General features: G+C 44.4%; 1 protein-coding gene across 1 annotated transcript in view; it reads left to right on the forward strand.

Moving 5' to 3' along the window:
* Nucleotides 1-25,257, forward strand: part of Plxna2 (plexin A2) — a 173,254-nt gene that overhangs the window by 82,128 nt on the left and 65,869 nt on the right. The window contains exon 4 of the mRNA XM_028758728.1: nucleotides 23,818-23,918. Within this exon, the coding sequence (XP_028614561.1) occupies nucleotides 23,818-23,918 (101 nt within the window). The remainder of the gene's footprint in view (nucleotides 1-23,817; nucleotides 23,919-25,257) is intronic.

Below are 25,257 nucleotides of genomic sequence, written 5' to 3' on the forward strand. Positions count from 1 at the left end.
AAGGAAAGGAAAGGAAAGGAAAGGAAAGGAAAGGAAAGGAAAGGAAATTCTGCCCAAGGAGGTTGGTGCCATTGTCCTATGTATTGTATAGTAGACCAGTGTCCTGCCAAGAATGCTCTATCCCCCTTAGGGAAAACTGAAAGACAATTGCCCATGTAAGACCAATAAGGAATGTAAGACCCCTCAAGGTTTGATGACCTAAACAAGGTGTTTGTAGGGCTCTTAGAGGTACAGCTATGAGTGAGGTGCAAGTCTGGGCAATGACAAAGCCTTTGCCTTCCTGCCCTTCCCACTACTACCAGTGCCATTCAGAGACCCCTCAGTGATCTCATGATGCCCTGTGCATTCTTCTACCCTGTCCTCAACAAAGGAAACCCTTGCAAGGAGGGGGGGCAGGTACAGAATACGAGTAGTGTTGCAGCTAAGCCTCACTCAGCCTCTCCAGTACCATCCAAGAGTGAATGAGGTATGCCAGGATTCACTCAACTGCTGGACTCAGCTCGAGCCCTAAAGCTCAAGAAGGCCTTACCAAGACAATGGCAGGACAGAGATGGAATGATACCCCAGAACTCAGCCTCCTCCTGCTCGGCCCTTTCTGACACGGACACTAGTGCTCTCAGGCTTCAGTTTTAGTAACTGAGTGTATTTGATTTAGACTCTAACGTTTAGTGCCACTTTGGATTTCCAGTTAGGCTTCAGTCAGGCACCGGTAGTCTGATTTGTTTTGTTTTGATCAACACAAAAGGGAGCAACATCAGAAGAACTGTCACCAAAAAAATAAAACCCACAACTCTTATTTTTATCTATCTGCCAGTGACTGAGACAGTGACTCAATGATTAGAAGATACAGTTCAGAGGTGTTGAGAAAATTATACTCGTCATGAGCCCAGGAGAGGGAGAAGAGGGAGAGAACTCAGGAAGAGGTAGTATCTGAAGTCCTGGGCCTCCTCCAGAGTAGATGTGCAGGCTATACATAAGAGGATTGTGAGCCAGGTGGTGGTGGCGCACGCCTTTAATCCCAGCACTTGGGAGGCAGAGGCAGGCGGATTTCTGAGTTCGAGACCAGCCTGGTCTACCGAGTGAGTTCCAGGACAGCCAGGGCTACACAGAGAAACCCTGTCTCGAAAAACCAAAAAAAAAAAAAAGAGGATTGTGTAGAGAGCAGAGATGGGGACGGAGTTTCTCACTCCAAATGACATAGGCTTAGAAATACCCATTAGAACTTTGACCCAGGCCCTATGAATGATGCCCTTCGGAGATGGGAAGCTGACCTCTTATGAATTCTTCAAGTAATGCCTCACACCTTATCCAGAAGTGGCCAGCTGTGCGGGTTCACATAAAGATGTAAGCTTATCTTCACTGCCTGTGAGTCTATCACAGTGCTTTCCCATTCATGCCCGGCAATGATTCTCTCTAGGGCTGTCTACATGAGAACGTTTAGGGTCTGTAATAAAGGGATTCAGGGGAGGGTAGGTAGAGAATGGCAGAAGATAATGCATCTGGGAGGCTGAATCAAGGGTAATCGCAACCTTAGATTCCCCTTTGTGAAATGAATTCTCTCAAAGGGCACTGCGCACACTGTGCTTGGAAGCTGACCTGGGCGTGAGTACGCCCATCCTGGTGGGTACTAGCAGTGTCAGTCTTGAAGAGGCTTTTTTGTTTGTTTGTTTGTTTGTTTGTTGTTTGTTTTTTGTTTTTTGTTGTTATTTGTTGTTGGTGGTGGTTTTTTGTTTGTTTGGTTTTTTTTTGTTTGTTTGCTTTTTGTTTTTGCCTATGCCATTATAGGGGAAGAGTGGGGGGTTGACACTTCTCTTTCAAGGCTTGGCTTTCACGGTTTGAGACCCAAACTTTACTGCATTTTTCTAGCAGGCCCTTTGCTCTTTTTCTGGGCCCAGTTTAGGAACCTGGTGTCTTTCCTTGATGTTTCATGGTTCAGGTCCCTGAGCATTCGCCACTATGAATGAGGTAGCCTTCCTTTCCCATACCTGTTGTTCCCACTCCCCATTACTCTCTGCAAACAAGTTGGGATTTGAAATTGTCACTACATGGAAGAGCACCAGCTGCCATCAGCTGGTGGCAGCTTCAGAAAGGGATCAGGTTCAGCTCCCATCCTGCAGACAATGGTTAAAGATGAGACGCCTAGAATGGGTAGACACAGGAGAAGGAAGACTGAGAGGAAGCCGTGGGCAGAGATGAGGTCAGTATCTTAGCCACTCAGTTACCAAGAGGCTCATCCAGCACCCACTTAGGACTCAAATGCTTGCAGCACTAGACTTGTCTTCATACAGTCACATATACACAAGAGGGACACGTGAGCAGAGCTGACAGTGACGTGTGTACAGGGCTGGAAACACAGCAGGATGCTCCCAGCTTTGAATCAGAGAAGGCTTCCTTGATGGGGGGGGGGGATGCTCCACTTGACCTATAAAAGGGGACAGTTTACTCTAGGGAGTTAAGTTTTAAAAAAAACTTTTGAAGAATACAAAATCAGAATGTTTGAAATATTTGAATAGCATTTCCACACACTTGAGATTGTTAGAAACTGAGGAAAGGTTAGGAAGCATCATCAATCCCTCAGAAGCACCATGGCACGGAAGTGTGCAGCCTTCAGTACCATTCCCAAGAGAAAAGAGACCCAGTCTGGAAAGAAAGGTCTTCAGGCTTCCCAGCTGTAACAATTTAGAATGTGAGAGGAAACAGCCATGTACCTAGACCAAAGATTATCACTAGGGTTATCCCCTGGTACAAGCCCCTCATTCCCTCCACCTTCAAACTCCTGACAGGCCTTAGGTCTTAGTGACATCATCAAGAGAAAGATGCCAGCATTGGTATACTACCTCCTAAGACAGCCTTGTCCGTTACTGTGTGACAAGGATGGCATCTAGCCATGCCAGTTAATGGGATGAAGATAAAGATGTTTTCCTCTTACTTTTTAGTCCCTTCTTTCAGTGATATTAATAGTTAGTGGGACTTTATCTGGCTAGCCTGCTTCTCTTTCCCTAGGAGATGACAATGTCCAATAATTATTAGGTGCTTAATAAATACTTGGTATAGGCTGGGAGCCAAAGAGACAAAGGAAGAATGCTGTTATGTAAGAAGGCTTCCTAGGATGGCTGGAAGGTCCTTGTAGACAAGTCATCCTTTATCCAGATCTGGGCTCTGCAATTTTGCTTTCCCCTAAGGTCTGGCTTAGCCTCTCTAAGCATCAGTTTTATCTTCTGTAAAGTGAGTTCAATGATAATAGTCATGTTTTGATCGATGGAGAAATAAAATAAATGGCGTATCCATATAGGATTTTTGAGACAGCAGGAACTCAGCCTATAGAATGTATGCAGCTTGGTCCTGCCTGTTTCCCTGGTTCACTCCTTAGCTACCTCTCCTCTGCCACTGAGCTCCCAACTAACAAGTTGCTCAGTATTTATCCTGAAGTCGTCTGCCAGTTGCACCTTTTCTCAGGCTATGTCTTAGGAGACAAGACTAAAGAAGGAAAACAGATAACCATAGAAGCTCATTTGCCAGTTGTCAGAGCCTGCCATCAGCAAAGCGTTCCTGTTCCTTCTCCTGGGATGCCAAGAAAAATCAGCCTGACCTTTGATTTACTGCTCAATATGGATTTCTTGCCTCTGAGTTTTTCTACCAGTACCCAGACCACCCTCATCTTTCCATCCCTCAGTAGCCTGGTGCTCTCTTCCTGAATCCTGCTCCTTACCAGGCTGCAGAGTGAGTGAGGTGTTCTGTGCCCTCTGAGCCTCATGACCAGACTCCTAAATCCAGTGAGTACAGAACAAGTAGAGGGAAGCCACTGATCCTGTCCAACAGGCCGTTTTACCCAGCATGCAAAGTGAGATAAAAGCTAGCAAGACATGCACTTCAGCCTTACTCAAGAACTCAGCAACCTTGTTCTAGTTCCTCCCAACCTGCACCCTGAAATTTCTCTATTAGGATTTACAGGACACCCTCTCCTTTCATTTGTGTTCCTTCTGCATCTACTGTCACATCAGTTCTACACCTAGGTGACCTGCTGTGTCCAGCTATTGTTTCTGCTTTTCTGTCTCTTTCCTTCTTGAGCCACCTTTACTTTCTCCAAGCCACTCGGACTTAGGTGTGCAGTCAGGGAGCAGACCATAAAGAGCGGTGATGGTCAGTAGCATCAAGGACATGAAATGTACTGAGAAGAAACATGACATACAGGTTCTCAAGAAGCCAGGAATGAGCTAGCTAGACCTGGCTGCAGGAATTAATTGTGTGTGTGTGTGTGTGTGTGTGTGTGTGTGTGTGTGTATGTGTGTGTGTGTACGTGTACAGTGTATATGCATATGTGTTTGTTACAGTATTTCCAAATCAGCTTCAAGAATGTTTTCCTAGAAACTTTGTTACTCTTCAGGCCTTAGTTGTCTCTCCGTCTCTATCACCTGTGTTGGCCAGACTTCCATCTTCCCATCTGGAAAAGAGAGTTTAAAACCCTTTGTGCTAGTCAGCTTCAGGATCTTCAAGCTTCCTTTTTGGACATAGCTGTCAGCATCAGTTTTCTGCAGGGAGTGATTTAACCTTCATTTATTCATTAATCCCTCTGCAACTTCATTAGGGAAGATTTATAAAGGTGCTGAATTGGAAAGGTCAGCTGTCCCTGGGCCCAGGACATGGTGTGCCTGTAGCTCTTCTCATGAGATTCATTCTCAGAATTCATTCTTGAGACTGGAAGATAAGGAAGACAGCAGCAGAAGTCAGCCTTGTGTAAGGGTGTATGTGATTCCTGATGCTGCCGTCCCCAGGTCCAAGGATCTCTCAAGGAAATTGCTGATAGAAGCAACTGAGAAATGGACTGAGGACTAACAGGGTGGTATAAAGAGTATCCTGGGCACAGTGCCTAACATACAACAAATGGGACAAAAGGTAGCTTTTATGAAATGTGTCCCACTGTCATGGACAAGCCCTGGCAGAGTACCCTAGTCACCAGGTCACTATCTTCAAGTAACTATATGCAGAAGTCTGTCTGACATCAGCAAATGACATAATCTCCACATATTCTATATCTGATGCCACAGGGGATATATATATATATATATCCATTTCCATATCTATATCCATATCTATACACACACACACACACACACACACACACACACACACACACATATATATATATCTCCACAGGGAACACCTAAGTTCATGAAGGACTCAAAACAAAAATCAGTCTTCACCCTTAGTGAGGTGACAGTTGCTTCTGCCACCTGGAAGGTTCTGCAGGACATCGGGCTGAACTACCTCCTGCTCTTTGCTGTAGCCAGGTCTCCACCCATCTTATCCAGAAGTCACTCATCTTGACGTGCCTTACCTCAAGTCTCTCTGCCTTTTGCTGTCCCAGTGGCTGACCATCTTAGCTCATGGAGTTCTCTCTACCAACCTACCCAGAAGAGGAACAATAGAGAATAGACTACAAATGAAACAGAAGCTTTAATCTTGTGGAAAGGCAACATTGCTGCCTCCTCCCTGACTTCTGCCTCCTGGGCATATGGCAGAACGCAAATCCATTCCAGTCTACTCCTTGGGATAACCACAGACTTCTGGCCTTCTCTCTACCATTGATTATACTTCTACTCTTCCTCATTTAAACTCTAAGTGTCTAGGGAACTGGACAGACCAGGGGCCCCAGCCTCTTACATTGCCAACTATATAGCCAGACTCAAGCAGGGTTTGAGAAAACAATTTCAATAAGGAGGCAGGTGGGCAAACCTATTCCGTGTGCCAAGCGGAGAATATTGGGTTTTAATGTGATCACAGAGGATTACAGAAATTAATTTTATTTTATCTAATATTGTACAACTTGAGGCTTCTGGGATTCAGGATGCAAATTTATGCTCCCAGTGCAAATTGGAGCATGTCTAGATTAATGGGGAAACTGTAGGCACCCCCACTTTCTCCAGAATCCTATTTTCTTTATGGGATTACCTACTTGTTTGCCAAAGATGCACCCAGGGCTAAACTTCCAAGGAAGGAGGAACTCAGGAACAACAGAAAGCTGACTGGTGCCTCTTCTAGATAGGATATATAACAGAGCCCCTAAGCATTGATGACAGCCTTCTGAGCGGCCTAGAGACTAGACAGGGGCTTTCATTAGTCAGCGGAAGGAGGCCTATGCTGCTGCAGTCTAGCAGTGAAGGAGGGGCTTGAGGGTATTTCTCTGAGATGCCAGCATAGTGACACTCTGGATGTAATGAGGTGTCTGGGGCATTGTTAATCGTGCCTGACCTTTTTAGATCAGTGATATTGTGTTGTTTTATTTCAAGAAATAAGACCCTACCCCAAAGGACATTTGATATAGTTAGTTATTTTATGTTTTGAAAGGAATTTTCTTCTAAAAATTAATTTGGTTGTGTGACTCTCCATGGAATCCATTAAGATTCCATGGAGAATCTAAAGGTACTAGCCATTGGACACCCCAGATAAGGTGACTAGCATTCATCAAACTATGTGCTCATAGGCCATACCCTGAGTTCTTCCCAGTTCTCTACTGTCATCCTGACATAGCCTCCAAGCCACTGTGACGCGCGCCACTATCTTGGCCTAGCTACCAGCCACTCCTCTTCCTATAATCCAAGCTAAATAAATATTGAAAGTTAAAGGAGAGAAAAATGGCCTCACACGTACAGGAAGCATATTCTCAGCTCTCTTTAGCTGGGTTTGCCTAAGGCATATATATTAGTCAATGGAATCTCTGGTTCTATTTTTCATGTTTTTCTGTTTCTTTTTACTTGTGGCCCTAGACTAACATCTAGTGGCCACAGGGAAGTGCTGGTAGACCTCATCATGGAGAAATAACGCACAGTCTGTAAATGTTTTCCTTCTTACATTTCTATCAACTAGATAGAATAGATAGCCTATCATTCCTGTAATTCTCAGGAGAGCTTCTAAGGGGTAGAAGTTCGTGCCACCTCCGTTACAGGACAAGTGTGATCCTGGTCCTTTCCAACCAATTGCTAAGGCCTCCACCTAACCCTAGTCCAGGGCTGTTGCTTTCTGCCCCTTGCATTCTGAAACTACAGCTTTAGCACATAAAATGACTTTAAACATAGGCAATGACAGATAACCATTAGAGGAGAATCAGCCTTCACGCTGTAAAAATTGAGCTGGGAATTGTCAGTTTTAAGAGCTAAAAGAGAGACATATGGACAGAATACCAAGAGAACTTTATTTGTCTCTCAACATTAAACCTAAATCATAAACCACACCAGGCCATCTCACATTACAGCTCACTGTGCTCTTGCTTTGTGAGCAGTGTGCATAGGCTGTAAACAGCCCACACTCAAAACACAAGCATTGCACAGTGGTTTGGTTTCCCCTATGGTACAAAATGAAAGACCCCAGTTCCTGCATCCCTAAGTTGGCTATTTAATGACTAGCCTTGGTGAACAGTCAGGTCTCTTGCATAATAAACCTTACTCATAGGTGTGTACTGAGCTCTTTTCCTGTACTTTCTTGGCTTTGAGGTAAGAAATCACTAATCTTTACTAGAATGTGGATGAAATTCTAGTTTCATCCGAAACACTGTGCTAAGTGAAAGAAGCCAATCCTGTTGGATGGTTCAACAAATAAGAAGTACATAGAATAAACAGACATAAAATCAACCAGTGGGTTTCCAGGAGTGGAGGAGCTAGGCAACTGAAGTGATTATTCATGGACATGAGCTATCCTTTGGGGAAGTATTCTAAAATTGATTGTGGCTTTGTTTATTTTATTCACAATACCATGAATGTACTCAACACTTTTGAGCCATATTCTCGTTAGTGAATAAATTTGGGGATATGAGAATTTTATATCAATAAAAATCCTTATAAGTCTTAAGGAGGCTGTACTGTACCTATCTGGCTACTCAATAGTCTCTCTTTCTCCTAGTACCCTTTGCCTAGAGGATACATCCACTTTGTGGTTGGGCTACTATGTGAGGCCTCTGTGGGATCTGCTGTCCTGACTTTCACTGTCCTTGCTTTCCTATTCCTTTTCTGTCCCATCTCCTTTCTTCCTTGTTTCCTGCCAATCACACCCTCAGTGTATACAAGCCAGGGGCTTCCCATGGCCCCAGAAAGCTGAGGGGGAGAGAGAAGATAATAATAAAATTTAGAAGTACCCATAACAATGTTATTAGTATTGTTAAGCTATTATCCTATCTATCTAGGACTTAATGCAATCGTTACCCTCTTAGGAGACTAATCCGCTGAATGACTATTCAGAATTTAGAATACAGAGAGATTTAAAAAGCAAACTCACATGACTGGCTTCCTCAGGGCAAGAATGGGTCAAGCTTGCTTGCTGGGTCTCAGTGTACATCCTCTCAAGTTCTGTTGACAAGAAGCAATGGGCTGTGTTGCATTATTTATTGAACTACTTTAATCAAGCAATTTGACAGGGTTCAAAACTACAGCACCTAGGATGTAATCTGTTAGTCTGATATTTATGACAATTAATGGAATAATACATGCTTGTAGTTCTTCTATTCAATGTGGTTTTCATTAAGACTCTAAGCCTGCTTAAAAGTCTGTTTATGATTTTAAACTCTTCTGTTTAATCTTGGTCAGTCCAATTGGTCGGTTTTTCAGGACAAGCCAAGGCAGACAGCTCCTGGTGGCTCTTTTCTTCTCACAGTTGTATGCCTTCATGACAAGGTGGAACAATTAGTCACCACACCAGTAGGCTCTGAGTGTTTGTGCCATAAATATGGGTGGGGTAAGTCAGTATGTTCTATGAGAGTATGTGGACGTTTATCATGAGTATGTGGTAGGGATATGTGTTTGTATATCAGCTTGAATACATGGGGTACATATGTAGATATGTCGGAAGCTCTCACTATGTATTGACATCTACTGACTCATGGAGGAGGAAGGAAATGGGCAGCTCAGTGCCAAGGGGTCCCCTGGATTTCAGCTCCACTCATAGAGGACTCAGAGCTTCTGGTCACCTCTGGAGGGTTGAACACTTCCATCCCAGCATGCAGGCTTTCAGAAAACTCCCCATCTTGACTCCTCACCTTTGAACTATCCTGCGATTATTCATTTCTTTGATTATTGTTAGAACTATCCACTCCTAAGGAACCAACCAGAAGTCTAAATGAGGGCATCCTTTCTGCATCCCTCTCCCCAGAGAGGATATCCTCTCCATATCCCATGCTCACTGTGGTCTCTAGTGTTTTTATGCTCACACCACTCTGCATACAACCCTTACTAAGTCCAGCTTATTCCATGGGTGTTTCTTGCTCCCAAATCCACAGTTGACTCCTGACTCTCTGCACATCCAGCTTTCTTCTGGCAGTTATAAAAGGCACCGCAATATTTAGCACTAAATTATTCCCTCTGGATCAGTGAGATAGAATCTAACAGTGAGATAGATACCCATCAACTACGTTTCTGTCTTCTACTTCTTCAGAGGCTTTAGGATTAGAGTTGTAAGATATGATAGTTCAGGTGGTAGACTACATAAAAGTTGTAGCTAAGTGGGAAATAGTGGGTAAAAGCCGGCCCCCACTTATTGTGACAATTAATGTTCCTAGAGGATCACCTTTATCTAACCATGCAAAAGTGTCCTGTTAGTTTGGGGGTGCTCAGTAAGCTAAGTCACACTGTCTCAGACCTCTAATAGCAGCCAGGGGTATACTTAATGAAAGGTATGAAGAATACTATCTTTCTACTCCAAGCCTCTACCGATGGAGACTGGATCCCCTACCCTGCCTCAGAAAGTGCCATTTTCCTCTCTGATTAATACTACCCCAATGTCACCACCTCTCTGATTAGCACCCCCAATTGATCACTTTCTCACCACACTGATCACCACCACTCATCTCTGGTTACTACCACTCTGATGAGTGCCACCATCTCTCCCATTAGCCACATCATGTCCACACCCTCTCCCGTTAGCATCACCACGCTCTGACCACTGCCACACTCTCTCTGATCTCCATTCGGTACATTCACCCTCTTTAACTCTGGTTTAATATTCACCTTGTCGCATCTGCCTTCTAAGTAGTCCAGTCTTTTTATGTCCTTCCAATTAGTTAACATGCTCCAGAAGAGAGATCACACTTCTGCTTCCTTTGCTTACAGTCGCCCCTCTAACATCTTCAGAGGACCTGTCCCATGGGGATCCTTTCAGTTCCAGTAATGTTCTGAGTGTGTCAGGTCAGCTGAAAGCACAGATGGCCAGGCTCTGTATTCAGAGTCATATAACTATACTAACCAAACTAACATCTCTCCCAAAATGCCAACCCCACCAGGTATCTACCAATACACGGGTACATTCACAGAGCTCCCTCTAGCTGTCTACTTCATTGTAGGGGAAATGTCTCTAAAATTTAAGGACGTTCTAGAGAAACTGAGCCAAGTGACAGAAAAGTGTTAATCAAGAGAAATAAGAAAAGGCCAGCCTTTTGACAGATTAACCTCAGTGTAGCATAGTGAACAGTAGATTTACTGCAGTCTTCTCTGGAGCTATGTTGAACTAGGAGAGGTAGTGTCAGAAGTATAGTCTCTCATTTAGTCCTGATTCTAGGCTCTTGCTTCCCTTAGAGAACTGTGTTCAATTTGTCCCAGCAAGGGATGGGGTTTCTCTCTGACATTACAGATGTCAATCATCACCATGACCTTTTAGCCTTCCCAGCTCTTTCTCCTGCTCCAAAATTGAGCACCCAGCAGTCACTGCATAGCAGTACTGTGCTCCAGCCTCTCGTAATGCATCACCCGTGGTGCGTGGCCAGACCGAACCCGTTTACACTCCAGTGGTTAAAAGTCCAGGTCTAATTAGAGTTCCAGGGAATCAGGCCATTGTATTATTAATGATTCTCTGGCAATGTTCTGATTAAAACAGTAATTTTAATAAGCACAGCTCAATGCTAAGTGTTCACTGAGCTCCTAATTACATCAGTTATGACTCCAAAATTATTTAAAATTCTGATTTTTTTCAACTAGACAAGGCACGCACCAATAAAGTACTCAGGTGATTTGGTGATTATTTTCTTTAATTAATTTCCTAAGTACTTGGTTCTTTTTTTTTTTAACGGTCTCTTTTGTCTCCCTTCCATCTCTCCTATGCTTCCTTTACTCCTTGTCAACCCAAGAGGCTTGAAAACATACATTACAGTTAAGCAGCCATTAACAAAAGTCAGGAAAGCAGTGAGGAATACAAAGATTTTTTTAATAGTCCCCAACAAGAGATACTTGAAAACCTCCCACCTGTGATCACACACATTGCCTGGCTGAGTGAACAACAACAGCATCCAGAAGGCTCCTAGCCTCCATGAGCTCACCTCAGCCTGGCTTTCATTTTGACAAGAACCACGTGTCCTATTGAATAGGCCAACACTCACAGTTCTCAGAAGACAGAGGCAAAAGAACTAAGAGGCCACTCAGAATTAGTTCTGAAAAATCTCGGGTCACTTTAGTGGATGAAGACTGTAGATCATCAACTCCTCAGAAGACCCTGGGGGGTCTGAGAAGGATTGGATTTCAAAACCAAATGAGAGTTGACATCTAGAACTTTCTTCAACATAAAATCATCCTATTATGAAGTTCTCCAGCAGCACTCAGAAGTGACAGCTATGTCACCTGACCCATGATGCAAGTCTGGTACTGTGTACGGCTGTATGCCCTGATGCATCTCACTTCCGGTGGCTCTCATGGCCATCTGAGTTAGCAGCAGCCGTCATTTAACGTTATTTTCTTGCCACCAGGAATGCTGGGAGATGTGTCTGAATGCAACTTTGTTTTACTCCCACTGTTCCTTCGGAGGGCATATCTGGGAAGAGTCACACATATCTCCAATAGGGCTGAACAGCCAGAAGCTCACCCTGGACTAATAAGAGACCGTTAACCCTAGGTGTGATCTCAAACACAATGTCTGTTTAGAGTTAAGATGGAAGTTTCTGAGCAGGATTAAACTCCACTGATGGCAGCTTAAACTTGTCCCTATTCACAGCACTTTGAGCCTGGGTTTGATGCATGTTCCCTGCCTTCTTGTTACAACTCTTTCTCACACCTTACTCCTACATTTGAGCTGCTGGTCCTGACCCTTCCAGTGGAAAGGTCAGGGAGAGATCAGGAAGGTACACAGCTGAGACTGTCACAAATAGCTCTGTGATCTCCAGCTGGCCAGTGTCTGCTATTCATGGCTGGAAACTTGGTGACCTTGGGAATACCCACAGCATCTATAACTGTGGTTCTCAGCAGGTGGAGATGCTTTTCCTGCTGACACTTCCCTCTGTCCTGATTTTCTAGAAGTTCCCTTAGTACCCCACTCAGGGACCCTTCTTGAGCAAGTTATAAAATGCCAGATCAGCTTTTCTTACTGTGGTAGCCTGTGTGGAGCCTTCTGTGTGGGTTAGGACGATCATGACTTTACAAACTCCTGTTGTTACTTGGCCCCCTGCCTACCAGACTCCTGTCCCCTCTGTTCCGGCAGCCCAGGACCTGCCACTCAAACCTTCCAAGTAGTCCTACTGAAGTGTCCTCAGGCATGGAATCCCAAGGGCTTCCTTCCTCTAAGAGCTCATATAATGTCGTCCTTTTCATTCCTTCTACCCTTTTATGTTACTAGTCCATGCCAGGGGACCCTGGGTAAGGAGTGGAATCATAAAACTAGATGCTGAGCAACTGCAAATATTCTGCCACCATTGTTACTTACCATGGTTGACATTTTATAATTTTAATATCCGATAATATTTACAGATGTGGAGACATAAACTCAGAAAGGTCTAGTGACTCACTCCCCACAGCTAAGCTTGAGATGAGGCTGAGCAAGACTCTTTTGTGACAGTTCTGTCCCTTCTGTGACAGCACAGGCTTCAGCTACTGAAACATTGTCACTTCATGGATCCTAGGAAAATTCGAGGAGATTTCAGCCATGGATCCTAGGAAAATTAGAGGAGATTTCAGCCAGACATGTGTCCTTAGCAGAGAGAACATACTTGAGGAGCTTAAAATCAAACCTGAATTGTTAGGCACATGTGACTCACTCCTCAGCAGGTGTTCATATACAGAATTCCAGCATGTGAAGAGCTAAAGGGGAATGCCTCAGAGGAAGACAAAGGAAGCAGAGCCGCATGCACACAGAGAATCCTGGACTTGTGATGGATGGGTTCATAGATGCGTCAAGTCAAAACTACATGCAATCCTGGGCATGATGGTTCTACCTGTAGTTCCAGCACGGAGGCAGAAAGATTATTCACAATTTCAAGACCAGTCTGGGCTATATAGAGAAATTCTGTTCTCTCATCAAAAGTAAAGAAAGGAAGAAAGAAAGAAAAAAAGAAAGAAAGGAAGGAAGGAAGGAAGGAAGGAAGGAAGGAAGGAAGGAAAAAGAGGAGACAGGAGAACAAGCAGAGGAGGAAGAGAAGATCCTACATAAGTCTACCTTAATTGTTCTCAGGACACCCACATAAGCTTGCACTTGGGCAAAGTGCATCTCAAATAGAGCCATCTTGAAAAGCTCATGAACACACAGATGGGTGTTTTTGAGCTTGAATGAGATTTTTTTTTTCTTTTTTGGCATGAAAGGGGTTTGAGACAGAGTTTCTGTGTGCTTCTGACTGTCCTAGAACTTGCTTTGTATATGAGACTGGCCTTGAACTCAGAATGATTTGCTTGTCACTACCTCCTGAGTGCTGAGATTAAAGGTGTGTGCCTTTATGTTTACATTTAATGTTTATTTATATTAAAAGCACTGATAACATAATCCACTGTGAAATACCAGTTGTCCACACTCATTCACTGGGAACTTCATCTTGCCGCCCTGTCAAACACTATGAGAAGCTTTCTGTACATCACCAGAATAGCTAAGATCAAAGTTGGAAAGTTGAGTATGGTGTCTGTTGAGAGTTTCTACTTCGGTACCATTGTAAAATCAGACCAGAAATTTTGACTTTTGTCAAAAGTAGCTGGTTTCAGGATCATTGATAAAATTTTCCTTTTTAAAAAACGATTCCCATTTCCAGTTTTCATCTTGGACACCAAAGTTTGCCCTTTTGTTAGTCACCTTCAAAGGCGTTCTTACCCTGGGTCCCTGACTAGCCTCTTCTTTGACTTCTTCCCTTGACATGTCTGATCCCTAACCTCACCTTCATATACCAAAGACCGTGGACATATTCTCTTATAAAGGGGATTTGGGGTCAAACTTAGCTTTGTGGCCTACTTTTCATACTTTCCCAGTCACTAGAAGTCAAGAATCATGAGTAGAGGGCAAAGCCAGTGCACAGGGCCTATTAGGCAGGAGTACAACATAGATAAAACTGAGCTCAATGTGATAAGGCTAGACTTGGACCCCATGGCCAGGAGCCTTACTGGAGCCAGTTCTAGACAAGGATCCAGTATGGATTGCAAGGATGGGAATGGCCATGAAAAGGCAAGTCACTTCCTTGTTACTTGGCCCCTCCCAATACGCCTTTTCCCTCCTTGGTTATGAGTGGACGTTGGCTCTATAGGGAACTAGGACATTGCTAATCTCAGGGATCCAGTTCCAAGATAGGAGGTCTGTTTGAGTTATTTCTTAGCTCCGTTTTTCTCAATTCTTCTCATCTCCTGCTTCCTATCCCACCTGTTTTTCCTAACTGAATAAATCTGCTGTTGTCATGGAGACAACACAACATCAGCATTACTGATGATTCTCCATAGATCTCTCTAGAATTATAAACTAGATGGGACCCCACTTCTTCCTCCATAGTGTTTCCAGACCAGGAGTTCTGCTGGAAAATCAGTTAGCTATTGAAAGATACTGAGGGTGTCTGTTTTGCCCCTTGCCTTTCTACCCAGTCTGTTTTACCTTCACCCATAGGAGGTTAAATTTAGTTTGATATTTTTTTATCCCAGAAACCTAGACCCTGTACACTAATGGGATTATGTCAGGAGTCGATGGTTGTATGGGGCTGTACTGTTCTCCAGGCATTGTATTCTTCCCGTAGGGTAGATGAGCAGGCCCAGCCCAGAAAGGCCAGCTGGAATGCTCAAGGACAAAGCTGGGCCCTCCTGACACCTTGCCATGCACTTGCTGCCCCCTCTAAGGGATTGCTGTTGGAGAATGAGTTGAGTGATTGAGAACCAACTGTGTACAAGTCCATTTGTGAAGAGATGTCACATATGTCTCTAAGTAGAACTGATACTACTATTGTTTCCATCGAGTGGAAGGGAAACACAGGCTCAAAGAGGTTGAAGCTTAGTGCACTATAGGTAATGAGATCAGGACCTGGACTTGATATGAGGACTGTCCTCTAACCACTTCTTAACCAGCATATACAATGTCTGTGGCTCTAGAGGGAGTTCCTAGAGAGTCCAAGGCCTACCTGGCTACAATACGAGAGTAGGGCTCAGGGGGCCTCTGCTTACTAGACAGTTGAACTGCTCTGTTTGTGGCCAGAGGCTTTGGACCCTATTCTTTCTATCTTGACTTCTATAGGACCACTTTGGAAATTTATGAAAGAGGGGAAATGTGTCTGAAAATCTCAACCAACTTAGTACTTCTCTCAGAGTGATAGATAGCTTTAATTACTCTGAATTACTCAGGCACTACCCTCTCACCCAAGTCATTAAAAATAGATTTTCTCTTTGAACTCGCTCTACTCTCAGATCTACAGATAGTCAGGAGTCTTAGGACATGACCTCGGGTCAGCTGCGGGTCAGGAAGCTGTGTATTTCTGTAGCTGTGGTCACAGGCTTAAGAACCACTTCTGGGTTGCTGGAGTTTATACCTCCTTTTTCTTAGTGGCAATGCTCACATGGTTTCATAACTTAGAGGCCAGGCAGGTCTGTGGTGGCATTTGCTTTATGAAGTTTTAAGGATATCTGGATGTGATTATTGATTTGTAAAGATAAAGATCTAGTCATGAAGATTAATAATAATAACTACATTACTGGATGTTGATTGGTAGAAAAAGACGGCTGCTGGAAGTATGGACTCAGAGGAGCTCTGCCTGCTGGGGAATTCCCAAGATCATCTGGTCTGGTAGTATTACCCCACTCTGATATAGTCATCACAAAAAGGCCTACAGTCACACTGGAAACCACAGACCAGACAGGAATAAAATCATTCCTCTTCTTCAGGAGACTCACATGGGTGGGATTTGTTTATGGTTCTTCCATTATGGTTCTGATTATCGTCAACTTAGAAAACACCTCAGCAGCCAACTGGCTTCCTCCGTGTCTTTACCTTCTTATCTCATTTTGTGCTGTCTGGCTTCTGATTCACCAACTGAAACACTGTTGAGATGCAGGAAAGCAAAGGACCAGAGAGGCATGCAGGAAGGATGTGCTAGCAATCAGACCTAGAGCAGTCTGGAAGAAGAAGCTTTCCTTTAATTCTTGTTCTTGCCCTCTGCCTTTATGTGGGAGGCAGACAGACCTGGACTCTGTTTCTTCCATGTGACCCTGACAGGTTACTTAATCTGAGACTCTGCATTCTAATGGGAAAGCAAGACTAAAAACATGTCTGTGTAAGGTCAGCATAGGGGATAAATGAGATTATACATGTCAAGTGCCTGGTATGTAGGAGCTACTAGGTCAGTGGTAGCTATTAGAATATTGTTCTTGCTGTTTTATTTTATTCCATAGCCTGTGCTGACTCCAAAGCTCAGAGCAAGGTGATATCCAGCAGTCTGTCAGCCACCTGATCTTACTGGAGCCTCCACACCTTTACCCTGCCCCTAGGGGGCTTTGGATATCCATTCCTCATTCAGCTTTGTCCCTGTGCAGGAAAAGAGACATGTAGGTAATTTTGGTAGAGATATGATAGGCCAAGCGGGGTGTAGTCCAAGGTAGGTCTAGGGGTGTGACTTAGAGTAGCTATCTCATGCATACCTGAGAGAATCAAATCTGTAGGTAGGCTTTCCTGACCACTAGCAGTCATTTGCTCTCTGTGAGGACCTTGACCACCACTGGTGTAGAAGCAGGACTGACCCTTAGATGTTATGCAGAGCCCTCACTGGGTTCTCCACAGTATTTGCAACAAATTGCAACAGTGACAAGTCTTGATGGGAGAAGGGGTCAACAGACTAGACCCATCACCCATCCCATCAGACGGCACCATTAGGTGCAGCCTGCTGCAGATGCAGGTGGCTTCCAACCTCCTGGACCTACTCTGATCCTGCTTCAGACCTAGCCCATTGTCTCTCCCCTGAAATTGACCTTTCCTATCCCACAGCAGGAGCCTACTCAGCTTGTCTCAGGGAAGAAGCCACTCAGTGTCACAGTCAGTGGAGACAACTCTTTGGAACCTTAATTTTCTATTGGATCCAGTATGGATCATAACATATAACAAAAACCAATGCCTGTTGTCTTGGGAATTGTGCAGATCAAATGAGGTCATTCTGTGAATCTAATCCCCTTTGCAGTAGGTCTTTGTCTACACAGCACCCAGCCAAAGACTGTCAGAGCATTTCTAAAAATCAGTGTCGGGATACAGAAAAGAGGAGAAAATTGGCCCAGCTGAAATCCTACAAACTTGGGGCAAAAACAGTTTGTAGGGAAGACTGCTACAAAAGGCACAAAGTGGAGGAAAGAGGCCTGGGAGTCATTTCCATCAGTTCAGCTGCTGTGTGCTTGCCCCTGGCCCTGGGGATCAGACTGTTGTTGACTAGGGCAACTGCATGTTCCAGCCAGGCTGTCTATGACATCTCCTACCCTGTCACCTGGCTCTCAGCCACGGAGAAGGCCTGTGTTCCTTTCTTTGTGTCAGGATCAGGGCACACATGTAGGGACAGGTGTCCCATCTGGCAGGGGGCAAGCAAATTCCAGAGAAGCAGAGGATTAGATGCTCAGTGTCTGGGGAACAGCTTTCCCTCTGCCTTTCCCTCTTACCCTGCCTCTCATTTACATGGCCCCAAAGGAATCCTGGGAGACTCTGAATCCTGTCCTCCAGCTGCTACCCCTGCAGCAAGTGGTTAGCTACTGCTCTGGCCTCTGAGCCACTGCTATACCTTGATTTTACTTCCATTATAGCTTTTACTCCACTGGAATGAGTCTTGATTCTCATTGAACTATGGGTTCTAACAGGGTAGAGAATGTGCTCCTTTGTCTCACAAATTAGTATGACCAAAAGGTTCACTGAACGCCTGGGACTAAGTCATGATCTATCTTATAGAAGGCTTCTACTTTCAAGTCAGGTGTTTCTCTGGAAGGTTCAGGCATCAAGATCATTTGGCTCCTTCCAGGTTTCTGTACAGTGTGGCAGATGAACACTAGTGTTCTGTGCTCTGGGACAGTCAGTGTTGAGGTTTTGCTCTATTACTTCTGAGGATTCTTGGATCTGGAAATTTATACATTTCTCTGTGGACAGAAACTGTACGAGGCCTCTGCCCAGGGTGAGGATGGCAGTTTTATCAGGGTCACAGAATCATCCTATCTCAGGAATGGTCTTCAAGAACTTCAGGAACAAGGAAGATTCTAGTAGCTTCCCCCAGAGGCTTGTCCCCACAGCCAATCGTAATCTTAGAATATCCCTAAGGAGCCCAGTGTACTGAGTAGAGCGAGTTGGGGGAAGAGACCCCACATGTATACCCCACTGAGCCCTACTAATTAAGGTCCCAGAAGGCACCAAGGATGCAGGGCCTCCTGGGCCACAGGAACTAAGAACCTAATATGAGTCATCTTTAATTAGGACTATTTCTTAAGTAAATGACTTAATAGGACAGTTATATTCATTAGAAGTGTAATTATAAGACATAAGCTCAAACAGGAAAGAATGTGGAGTGGGAGGGTGGAGCCCAGTCAGAGGTAGTAGCTCTTGGGTGCCAGGGAGGCAGCAGGCATGCAGGGGCAGGAGATGATACCTTCTGTCCGAGTCTTCCCATGCAATTCATCTCAGAGCTCCTAAGCCAATCCAGGAATCTGAGATCACAGTGCTCACTAGAGGGACTTTAGCCTAGTTAAGATGAAATAATAGCCAAACACTGACTAAAGAATCAAGGAGTGTCCCATTAAACTCTGAATCAGTCCTGGAAAAGCCCTGCCCCCAATGTATCATGCCCACTTTGGAGAAAAAAAAATACCCATTCTACTGAGGCCTGAGGCAAGACTATTGCTCCACACAGGTCTGCCCTAAACTTCTCAGGTTTGAACTTGGTTACTTGAAGATTCAGGGGACTAGGACTTAAAAGAACCTACTTTCTCAAGCAAGTTATGAGGGTACATAAAGGCAGGAGGAAGGAGATTTCAGAGCCTGCCTAAGCTACCTAGAAAGACTTTGTCTCAAAAAACGAATTAAAATAAAACTTAAAATCTATTGGAGGAAGCCCATTTCTCCTTGGGTTTGAAGAAGTCTCCAGAGTTCTTTAGTTCGCATCCGGGCTCTTAAAACATTACTTCCTCCCACAGCCTAAGGGCAGTCTGGTTCAGGTTTTTCCTGACCCCAAGACTTGCCATTTAAAATGTCCTAAGAAGCTTAAGTCAGCGGTGCCAGAGGCTCCTAAACGTCAGCACACCTACAAACTAACCGGAGACATGACAGTCTGAAATGAGCAGACCTGGACTTTGTTGTCTAACCTTACGGTGATAAAGGTGGCCGTAGCTCAAGGCCTGTGCACTGAGAGGCACAGCTCCTTGGTAGACCCTAGTTCTAGAAGATATTCTTTTGACCTGTGAATAACAGGCTAAGGAGTTCAGCGACTTTCTGCACTCTAGCTCCTCTGGCCTTCCCTAGCCTTCCCAAGGAAACCCAAGCCCAGCCCACATTTCTAACTCATACCTTGCCACCTTGTCCTCATACTGGCTCCTAAGAGACTCTGCTTTCCTGGGGTGTGGGTCTATCCCCCTGAAGTATAGAAAGATATTCATCCTGAAGGGCCCAGGCCATGCCAGACTTATACAAAATCCTCCTGGTTGCACAGGCAGACAAACCAAATGTTGGCCCCAGACAGAAGCTGCAGGCTTGGTTGCCACTCTCCTAGTAGCTACATTTCAAACAGTAAAAGAACTCATTTAATCTAATATATGCTAATTAACTTTGGGAGATGTCAATATCAAATTGATAGTGTGATGTTTGCTTTTTTTCTTTTCCTTTACCAAATCTTCAGGATCCGTATACATTGGTTATTTATAGCACACCTCAGTTTGGACTAGCATTCTCAAATATTCAGCAGGCACATAGGGCTGGTGATGATCATATTAGAGAAAGAAGACGCCACCGTCTTTCCTTTCTCAGAATCCTCTCTGCCATTTTTTTCACATTACCACTAGAATACTGCACTTTGGTCTTCTGCTAGCTTGTGGACAGCTTGAAGTAATAGCTGTGTTTTAATGCTGGTTGCTTGTTTGTTTGTTTTTATTCTTCTGAAGTGTGTACTACTAGCCTTTATGGACCACCAGACCAGAAGCACTAGCTAATGGATAAAACTAAAGTTATGTGACAGTATACACAGGGCAGGTCCACGGGAGCTTCCTACTGTAAGGGTCTTCTCCCAGTCTCTGTGGCAGCTGTCGCTCTGATTTGTGCCTAGCTCGTAGATCATAAAGAATAATGCAAGTTCTCAAGCCCTCCCTCCTTCTAAGTTTCCTGTTTCACTCTACTCTGCCTTTAAAAAAAAAAAAAGTCACACCAGGAGGGCCCAGGAAACAGGAAAAATAGTTGTGCTGTTGGTTTCATGTTTGGAGAAGAACAGGGTTTCACTATCTCCATGGCACTTGGCATGAAAGTGGGCTTTGTTGCTGGAGACACTGCTTTCATTCAAGGCCCCCATTCCCAGCTGCTGAGAGCTGGGCTGTGTTTTGACAGACGGGCCGAATGCAATGCAGACAGTTGTTTTAATTTCCAGCCAGATGCAGACATCACTCACAAGGAGCCCAAAACCCCAGAAAGGGAATGGGCGCTGGACGGCTGCTCTTAGGCCTTACAGAGTAGACGGGGGAGGCCAACAGAAACCTATTGGGTGTTGGAGTCCTAGATATCCTGAGAGATTTAGAATCATGAGGCCTGGGCTTGGCACCCATTTCTCTAGGAGGCATCTGTCAGAAAGGTGTGTCTTGTAGGTGTTGCCAACTGTGAGGAGATTTCAAGGATTTTTCTTTGGTAGTGATAACTGGATGTTTTCTTTCATCTGTCAGATGTGCAAGTCTTGAGCTGGAAAGCTCTGTAGGAAGAGCATTTACTGCACAAGCAGGAGCGAGGATCTGAGATCAGATTCCTAGAATCCACGTAAAGCTGGGCTTGGTAACATGGTTTAGAATCCCAGTGCTACTACAGCAGGATTCTGGGGAAAGGGAGGGGGATTCCAGGAGAAACCCTGGAAATCCGCAGGCCAGCTAGATTGCTGTATGTCTTCGTGAATAACAAGAGCAGTTGCAGTAGGTAGGAGGCAAAGACTGACCTGAAATTGCCTTCTGACCACATGTGCACTATGGCAAATACATGTCTGCATTTACACACACACACACACACACACACACACACACACACACACACACACACATATGTGTGTGTGTATCTCATATATACATGTATACCATACACACATACACACACACACACACATATATATGTATATATATGCATATATATATATAATTATATATATATATGTGTGTGTGTGTGTGTGTATCTCATATGTACATGTATACCATATACACATATATATATATATATGCATATAGGTATATAACATATGCACTTATATACTATATACACATACACAAACACACAAGGTAAAAATGTTTTAAAGAAATTGTCTAAAGGAAATATGAGTAAACACAGATAAAATTTTTGGATAACTGAGTTGTAAAGGGACCACAGTCTCCTTTCAGGCCTACATTCCCTTTCATGGCCGCCAGGGGAATGTCACACTGCTTGCCACTCATCCCCATGATGAGTATTTTGAACAAAGTGACCATTGCAGATCAGACCATCCTGAATTTCTTATCTCAAGCTCTCGTCTGCTACTGTAAGTCTGTTTTGGTGGTCCATAATATCCTTAGCCTCTTTCTCTAATACATCACCCTGATACTCATATTGGACTGATCTACAATCAGCTCAAACCCTCAGATATGTTATGCTTGAGGTTTTTAAACCAATGACCCACCAACCTACCCTTGAGATATCTACTTTTTAAACCATTTTCCAGATTTTATACTTACTTTCCATACATCTTATTTCCTTATCAAGGAGGTTTGGCTTTTAAGACCTAGCATGGCTGATGGCTGTCACTCAGTTTTATTAAGTGATATGTTGTACTACGAGTGGGTAGGTCTAGAATGACTTACTGCTTCTCCCAGCCTACAAGCTCAAGTTAGGATGAATTTATCTGTGACTTTTGCCCATGATAATCCTTCATCTTGGAAAGTCTTGTGGGTCTCTCCATCTGGTGACTCTTCTCTTCTTCATCCTCTTCATCCTTCTCATCTTCCCCCTCCTTCCCTTTTTCCCCTTCTATTTCTATTCTTTTTATAAGACTGAGTTTTACTCTGTAGCCCAGATTGGCCTGGAATTACTATGTAGCACAAGCTAGGTAACTTATGTAGAATACACCTACCTCAGCCCCTATTCAAACTCAAGTGCTCGAATTCCAGACATGTACCAGCATGTTCAGCTGAATATGTTCTCATCCTTGAAGACTTGCCCTTAATCTCTATCTCTGTCTTCTTGACAGATTAGCTTGAATGTCCTTCTCCTGAGGTCCCACATCACCTAGTGCTCACACCAATCCTAAGCTCCAATACTGAGCAACATATAGAGCAAATCTCAGTTGGGGACCGCTGACTCCTGTGAACTGTTGGACTTTGTGCTGTCTGAATCTGTGCCATTTGCTGTGGCTTCTCTATAGCTGAGCATCAAGGCTGCCACAGAGCTGACATTCAATAAACTTTCCCCATGTTTACCATGTTAGGATCCATGCTAATCCTCCAGAAAGGATTTTGTGAACATATTCCCTTTGTATCTTTATTCCCCTGCCAGTGGCAGAACATTGTCACTGGGCTGCAGGTCATGTTTTCTCCTGGGCTCACACTTCTAGTAGGTGACAGTCCTCTATGGCCTAGCAAATGAGTTTGTATTTCCAACCCAGCATGTATTTTTGCAACTCAGAAACCTCTTACCCAATCAGCAACAGACACCTAAGATATGTCAAATGGAAAACTCCAATCCTCTACCCCTTTTGCCTGGCCTTTGTTGTCACATGTGCTGGGCAGGTGCAGGAGAGTGGGGGCCACACACACCCTACTCAGGCGCTTGCCAGGCTCCTCCAGAAAACCAGGAGGGGTTTCAAAAGCTGGGCTTTTGGGGGTTTGCAGGAGGGGGAGGGCTTGATCTGCAAATTCCCACTAACCAGGCAAAGCAGAATCAAACAGGCAACTCTTCTCTGTGGAGATTCCCATTTTGCCAGACTTTCCAAAGAATGGGAGATTTACTAGAGAAACTGAATGCAGACATCAGAGAATAGGATAATTGGATCCAGGTGGTACACTTGGTTGGCTATGAATATTATTTGATGGGAAAAGTTTCTCCCCCCAACCCATGTGTGCTGTACAGGAAGGATGTCTCAGCCCAAGCCCAGCTGAAAGCTCTTCAGAGATGAGTTTGTGCCACTCAATAGCCTTTTAGCAGAATTAACCATTTTCAACACTAGCCAGGCTCTCAAAAAGACACTGACAGAAAGAAGCAGTAGGCTGGAGGATTTTCTTTCTACCCTTGGTAATATCAAAGAGTCTGGAGCTCCCATTCAGATACTTTCTGTTTAGGGTGAACCTCTTCTGACGTGCCCACAATGAGATGGAAATACCTTAGGGGGAATAAAGGAGAGAATTTTGAAACGCCTCTTCAAGTTGTTACAGCATGACCTTCCCATGCTCTTTCTCCGCTCTCTGCCAGGTCACCAGGGTCCCTGTTGAATCATGTGAACAGTATACAACTTGCGGAGAGTGTCTAAGCTCAGGGGATCCTCACTGTGGCTGGTGTGCCCTGCACAACATGTAAGTTCGTGGTGTTCAGAGGTGGTGCTAGCATGCAGAAGACTGGGGGTTTCCTGGTGTGGTGGACTGGGCAGTAAAGGAATTTCTTTCTTGAACAGTAGAGATTATAAATGAGACACAATGGTGGAAGACAGGGAGAGGCCCCAGGGTTTGCTTCCTGCATGCAGTCCTTTGCTCATCTCAGCTACTTTAAAATCGCATGACTATGTTCTCAGATGACTGTGAAAAGTCACAGGGCAGCTGTAGAATCCTTCAGTTTCCAAAAGCCTCTTCTCAAATTGTCTGGACAAAGGGCTAAGACCAGATGGTAGGATACCAGAACTTGGAATTTCCCTTCCAGCTTGCTGCTGTGTGACCCTAGGTGGGTCTCCTGACAACTCTGGGTCTCCATTTCGCGTTTGCCTATTTCACAGGTGAATTGTGAAACTGAAATGAAATAATAAGTGCTTTGGAAACAAAGAAGAGGCAACACAAATCAAAATAATTATTAAGGTCTCTGTACCCTTGGGAGGACCCTTCTGGCCTCATTATTTCGTGATTCCAAGAAGTCTGCACTACATCCAACTGGCCACATATCCCTATTCAAACACATCCCCACCATTGAACAACAGCTCAATAGAAATGCAAAATCACACTTAAACTTCCTAATTCGAGGAGCCCCAGAGGAAGAGAAAAAGGGTGAAAGCCCTAAAACAGGAGCCTGGCTAGAGATTCTGTTGCCCAATAGTGTTGGAAACTCCATGGCGCCATGCCAGCAAGCAAAGCCTTTCTATGAAATGTGCCGGGTTTGGGGTGGAGGCGGAGGCAGAGGGCCAGAGTTCAGGGTCCTGCACAATAGCTCTTGGCTTTCAGCCTCTGCAGCAGGTGTTGGGAGGGCTCTGGAGGGAGGGAGGGAGGGAGGCTTCACAGATGCAAAATCTGGACTGGATTTAAGCCCACTAACAAAGGATTGAGTCCCTGCTTGGGTGTTGGGAGGTAAGAGACTTCTCAAGAAGTTTTACAAAAGTGGTCTCAACAAAACCTACACAGTAAGTTTCCATATAAGTTAGTCATGGGGTGAAGATGCCAGAACCAGCAACTCTGCTCCAGGAATGGAAAAGCTGGTAAATTTGTCAACGTTTCAGTACGCCTGACCCAAGAATCTGCAGACGCTTTCTCTGAGAATTTGATGGTTCACTACATGGGAATGTCCCCGACTTTAGGCCTTCACACTGTAGTTACTCACCTGTCCCATCTACATACACCCTGCCCCATCCTCCCTCCCTGCCTTTCTCTCCAGGCTTCAGTGTCTGGTACACTCTGCATATACAGAAAGGACGAAGTAAAATTACAGATTGGA

Source organism: Grammomys surdaster, unplaced genomic scaffold (genome assembly GCF_004785775.1).
Source record: "Grammomys surdaster isolate TR1022 unplaced genomic scaffold, NIH_TR_1.0 130, whole genome shotgun sequence".
Lineage (NCBI taxonomy): Eukaryota > Metazoa > Chordata > Mammalia > Rodentia > Muridae > Grammomys > Grammomys surdaster.